The sequence below is a fragment of the Otolemur garnettii genome, unplaced genomic scaffold, assembly GCF_000181295.1.
Source record: "Otolemur garnettii isolate 467f Iridium unplaced genomic scaffold, OtoGar3 scaffold00016, whole genome shotgun sequence".
NCBI lineage: Eukaryota > Metazoa > Chordata > Mammalia > Primates > Galagidae > Otolemur > Otolemur garnettii.
Window position 1 is genome coordinate 11,346,901 of NW_003852411.1, and position 6,202 is coordinate 11,353,102.

The following is a 6,202-nucleotide window of genomic DNA, read 5'->3' on the forward strand; positions in this document are numbered from 1 at the left end:
CTCATCTTCATCTCCCAGTTAATTGTCAAATCCCTACTCCACTTTGAAGACTTGGTTCATGTAAACCCTTCCTGACTCTTCCAGGTAGAAGTGCCCTCTCCCTCCTGTGTACTATCCCCCCTACTTTCTAGAAAGTTCTATCCTATCATTCATACCTTAAATACATGTGCCACTCTCTCACATTAGACTGGGACTTCCTTGAGGCCAAAGATGGCATCATTAGTTGTGTGTTTCCCGCACAAAGCCCAGAGACACAAGGTAATACCCAGTAACTATCTGTGGGATGGCACAGAGTGTTTTTTCCCCACTTATCTGAAATTTCACCTTTTCATAGGTAACATCCATAGGAGTGTGCATTGAGAGGAACCACAATTTTTATGGCATCAGCATTACAATGTCACCAAAGATGTCTGGGATTACCTAGCACTCTGGGAGCCAAGGTAGGTGGATCACCTGAGTTCAGAAATTCAAGACTAGCCTGAGTAAGAACAAAGCACCATCTCTGAAAATTTTCCAGGTGTTTTGGTGGGCACCTGTAGACCCAGCTACTAGGGAGGCTGAGGGAAGAGGATCACTTTAGTCCAAAAGTTTGAGGTTGCTGTGAGGTATGATGCCATGGCACTCTACTGAAGGCAACAAATGAAACTCTTGCCTCAAAAAAGAAAAAAAAAGTCACCAAAGAAATCTTTGTTTTAAATAACCAAAAATTATGCAGGTAGTATAGGTTTAATGGTAGTGTAAGACTATACTATATCTAGTCAATATTTTGATGTTTGATGTTTATTTTAGTTGTATAACTTGAGGAAATACATAGTTTTTGATCCAGTCAACAATTCAACAATTGTTACATGCTAAACTACCTGGTAGAGGGAATAGACTAAAACAAATTACCCTTGGTCCTTGTCCTACAGGAATTCATAGTCTAAGGATCCACCAGGGGCAGACACACACGTGAACATACACACATGCATATAACACAAGAAAGGTCCAAAGTTCCAAGGGGCACAGAGGCAGGGAGAAGTTCCAGTCAGGAGACTAATTGTGAGGATCTAAGAATTCCTTGAGGAGAAGAGAATTTAAGTAGAGATTTGAAGAATGGTTAACACTTTAGTAAGTGGAACTATGAGAAAGGCACTCCAGGTGGGGGGGGTGGTGGAGGGGCATGGAGAGGTTCAGAGGTGGGGGGAATGCCAGCTGTACTCAGTGAGGATAGAGCTCCCATCACTAGAGCTCTGGGTATCAGCAGAGGACGTGATAGATGGAACAGGCAGAGGCAATTGAAGAGGCTGGGATTTAGGATTTTATTATATCACCAGTGGGAAGCTCCTGGAGATTTATAGGTGGCTCTGGTTCATATTTATTTGCTCAAATTGAAAGTTTTTGATTTGAGTAGAAGCTTAGTAAAAATCAAAATAAGAAATAAAAACAAAGACACTCAACTCAGGGAGATTTTCTACTCAGCTGTTAATGAAATAATTGGATTTAAGTCTGAGAATGCTTACCGGAAGAGAAAGAAATGTGTTGAAAAAGTCAGCAAACACTTCATCCTCTAGCAGAATTATAAGATTAGTAGAAGCAATTATCTCTACATGGAGAGAAAAAGGAAACATGAACCAGGATTGTACTCAGGCTGAGAAAATGAAGCCATTGACTAGATCATTCCACACAGCCTAAGCTCAGCATTATGGCAGCCTTTAGGGTTATCTACCTCAATTTCCTCCCTTCTCTAGGCCTCTTTTTGTTAATATCATTCTACTTAAACACTCTCAGCTGTGAGGACCTTGCTGCTTCACAGGGCTGCCCATTCCATTCATGAAGAGACGAAATGGTTAGTTTTTACCTACTGTGAATTCCTTTACCTTCTCTCTGATGGTAGAAATTCCACCCTCTGACACTTAACAGAATTCACCTAAGTCCTCTTAAAAGGGACAGTGCTTCCAGTATCTATGAAGACAGCACAACCTTGTGCCTACCTCTGACCCCTCTGGCTAGTCCCTAAGTGATTCTTGACACCGGTCCTCATATAGCATCCTTTCCACCTGGCTCCTCTCTCACTGGTTGGAGAGACAACCCCAGCTGCAGTGCCCCACCTGCAGCGCCCCACCTGCTCCCCAGGGCAGAGCATGAGTGAACCATTGCCTACCTGGCATCTTCTATCAGTGTGGCCTGAAACGAGCTTAGCGTTAGGGCTTCCCATTGTTACCCCACCTTGCTTTATTTAGGCAGTCGCTTTTCAGAAACCAAAAGCAGGAATTTACATTTATTCCCGTCAAATTTTAATTTGTTAGTATGGGTCCAACATCACATCCTGACAAGAGCTTTTTGAATGTTGACTTGGTCGTGCAATGTATTAATTTATTGTTCGAGGTTTGATCATTGTGCTGCCCGAGTTAATCAAGGAAATAACTGTTGAATGACATAAAGGCAAGGGTAGAGACCCCAGATGAACTAGGAACTCCTTAAATTTACCTTAATTCACTAGCCTGGCTCTTTAAAGCACCATATTCAACTAGTGAATAATAAGTGAATTGTTTTAACAATGACCCAGCATTTCTCCATCATACCTGAAGCTCACAACAAAAGACTGTAAAATGGGTCTGAACACTGTAAACACTAGACCCACCTCTCAGTCTCATTAAGCATCTGATAAGCATAGTAAGTGCCACTCATCATCACTAAAGTACACTTATAACATAGGAAAACTAAGCTATCACCTCCATTACTTTTTCTGATGATACCAGGTAGTTATTGACTTCATATACCAGAAACAGAAAGAGAAACACAGTCAAACACTATTTTGGGTAACAGAGCTGCTGTCACCGCTTGCTCTCTGGTCCACCAGACAGCAAGAGAAAGTTCTTGTCAGGCTGTAACCATAGAATCTGCCACAATGGTACAATTTATCGCTACCTCCCTGCACCACCATGTACCTACATGCCTCTTGTGCTATTATTACAATTAATAAGGGCAATTGCTTTCATCCATTGATGTGGCTGCCTTCCTCACCAGACTGAGCTTTGTGAGAGGGTGGACTTTGTGTTTTACATCTTTCTAGGCTGTAAATATGTTTACACAATGTCTAAGTTCTGTAAATGTTGAATGAATTATCCTTTCAAGAGATGATCTTCAATCATTTGTTTGTTTGATTGTCATTCATAGAGTCTAACATGGATTTGCTGAATGAGAATATTACTGAGACCATCTGAGTTAAAAAAAGTGGAGTTTGACAGAAATTTCCCAAGTAATTGTTTCCCATAGCTACACACACTGTTGGTGGCTACCAGCTTGCCTATGATAGGACTTCCACTGACACAAAAGTCCTAATGAAGTATAGAAACAAGGTTCTATTCTTCCTCCCTTCCCCATCCTACCGATTCTCCATTCCTGTTTGTCCACTCTTACCTGTTCTACCCTCAAACTTCCTAGTAATCTGGGGAGACTTTCAGCACTCACTCCACACCATAAAAATACTGGCAACAAGAGAAGTCACTGGATAATCTCAAATCCCATATCTTCCTCCTCCCTGGAGGAGGTAAGGCATATGATGGTCTGATCTACATTTTACTTCCTCCCTCTTGCCTTGGTTGTCTTATTAATAATGTCCTGTCCTATTCTTAAAGATCTTGTGGCAGAAGGCAGGAAGAAGGGGAAGAAAGAGAGATGGAAAACAAAGGGCACAAAAAACAGGAAAGAAAGTCCCACATGGTGCTCCTGCCTGACTCAGACCTATTCAAGAGAGGGAAGGTGAGTGGTTTGCTCTATTCAAGGGACTCAAAGCCTTGAAGGCATCTCTCCCAGACTCACCAGCATTGCTCATGTTGCCATCCTCTTCCTGTCACAGGATTGGTTAGGAGTAGAATTAGCCCCCAGTCAACACAGCCCTACGCCTGTGACCACATAATGACACTGCCTCTAACAGATTCCAGATTCTAACAGGCAATGGCCTACCTATGCTATGTTTGGCATAGGCCTCAATCCAAAGCTAAGTTTATATCTAACCTGCTGGATCCCTGTGAAGATACCAGACTTCCTATACTTAAACCTTTAGTCCATAATATTTTGTGTGCAATGATACACAAATTCCCAGGATTTCTTCATTGCTCCATCCTCTCTCACCTGAGTTCAAAAAAGTGGAGTTTGGCAGAAATTTGGCAATGACTTTTGACTGGTTAAACTCAGGCCCCAAATGTCTTATAAATGATCACATTTGATGTAATTGTAATAAGCAGTATCTCCTGGATATTGTCTCCACTTGAAACATCAACCTTCAAAAGGCCCAAATTGCTTTTCTCTGAAGGACTGTCAAGCACTTGATCTTTTCATTAAACAGTTCTTTATTTCTTCTGCCATTTCTGATAGGAAGTGACTATTTAGTTGAAAGACCAATAGCCCTAAAAACTGTAATCACTTAGCTAAGAATTACTAAGAAAAGAGTTCTTTGATGCAACACCCAAGAGAGGATTTAAAAGAGTCCTGGGATTGTTGGGAAGCTTATACAATGTCCCACGGAAAGAACAAGAACTTTGGGACTGCCAATAAAATACATTGAAAAATACATTTGAAAAAGTGTTATACTTTCTCTAGCATATGTAAAAACTAAACGCTGTATTTTAAAGTGATTTTAGTAAGGGAGGGATTCTTTACTTCTTGATGTTTTATGTATTTCAAGATGAATTTGTAGCTTACCGTATTTCTTCAATCTATTATCAAAATACCACATTCATTAGTTAGTGAAACATATGAGAGTTCAGGGTGAAGTTCTGGATGGTTCAATAATGTTAAATTATTTCTTGGGTTATTACCTCTTTTTGAAAAAGGACTATCACAGCCTGAGCAAAAGAAATAGAGTTTCGGGCAGTGCCTGTGGCTCAGTGCGTAGGGCACCAGTCCCATATACAGAGGGTGGTGGGTTCAAACCTGACCCCAGCCAAACTGCAACAAGAAATGGCTGGGCATTGTGGTGGGTGCTTGTAGTCCCAGCTAGCTGCTCTGGGGGCTGAGGCAAGAGAGTTGCCTAGGCCCAAGAGTTGGAGGTTGCAGTGAGCTGTGATGCCATGGCACTCTACCAAGGGCTACAAAGTGAAACTCAGTCTCTAAAAAAAAAAAAAGAAAAGAAAAGAAATAGAGTTGCGGTCTCTCCCTAAAATAATGGCATATATGGTAGTGATATATACCCACCCTCCATCAGCCAGTATGCTTTTAGACCATCTTCAATTAAGCTGTGAGCTACTCTCTAGTACTAATTACTACCCCATCCTCTTCCCCAGAGCTGGAAAAGGCTGCCTATTGGAGCCATTAACAACCAAAAGAGAGTCACTCTAAGAATGGTAAGGAAGAAAAGCCATTATCACTGGCTGGAGGGTGGAAGTACATACTGGTTGGTTTCTTGACCCTTTTATGACCTTCTAGTTCCCAAAAGGAACCAGACGTCTCCCAAACATGTGTGTTATTAAGAATCACCTGGAGTTCTTGCTTAAAAAATAAATAAATAAATAAATTACCAGTACCCTTCCCTGGCATTTCTGATTTAGAAGGGCTGAAGTGAAGTTCAGATGTCTGCTAGGTAATTATTATCTAGATAATAAGTGCCTAGATACTTATTATCATCAGGAAAATACTGGTTTTTAAATTAGACCTGAGCTCGCATCTCAGCTCTGATACTTACAAGGCTCCTCTTAGATGGGATCCAGCAGGCAATTGATTTCCCAAATCTCTGGGCATTTCCTTTACCCCAGGGTATAGTAACTCTGGAAATGACAGCAAGTCTTTAGCAGAGATTAGGAAGAATATTCACATACTTGGCTGGGCACAGTGGCTCATGCCACTTAGCACTCTGGGAGGCCAAGGTGGGCAAGTTGCTTGAGATCAGGAGTTTGAGACCACCCTGAGCAAGAGCAAGACCCCGTGTCTACGTTAGCTGGGCATAGTGACATATGCCTGTAATCCCAGCTACGTAGGAGGTTGAGGCAAGAAGATTGGTCAAGCCCAGGAGTTTGAGGTTGCTATGAGCTATGACACTACAGCACTCTGGATTCTGGGAAGATGGCCGACTGGTAGCAACCCTAGTCAGAGGCTCCTGAGCAAAGGAAGAAAAACTGCTTGGAATCAGAATCTATGAAGCCAACGATGGGGAGCTGAACCCAGAAAGAAGTTCGGCAAGCTGTAAATCCAAGGAAGATCATTTAAGAACACAAAATACAGG

General features: G+C 41.8%; 1 protein-coding gene across 1 annotated transcript in view; it reads right to left on the reverse strand.

The window, feature by feature from the left end:
* The window catches only part of RGSL1 (regulator of G protein signaling like 1), an 89,726-nt gene extending 85,909 nt beyond the window's left edge, over positions 1 to 3,817 (reverse strand). Inside the window, exons 1-2 of the mRNA XM_012802578.1 lie at positions 3,805 to 3,817; positions 1,503 to 1,585 (exon numbers count right to left, since the gene is read on the reverse strand). Coding sequence (XP_012658032.1) covers positions 1,503 to 1,585; positions 3,805 to 3,817 — 96 coding nt within the window. The remainder of the gene's footprint in view (positions 1 to 1,502; positions 1,586 to 3,804) is intronic.
* Positions 3,818 to 6,202: the final 2,385 nt, after the last annotated feature.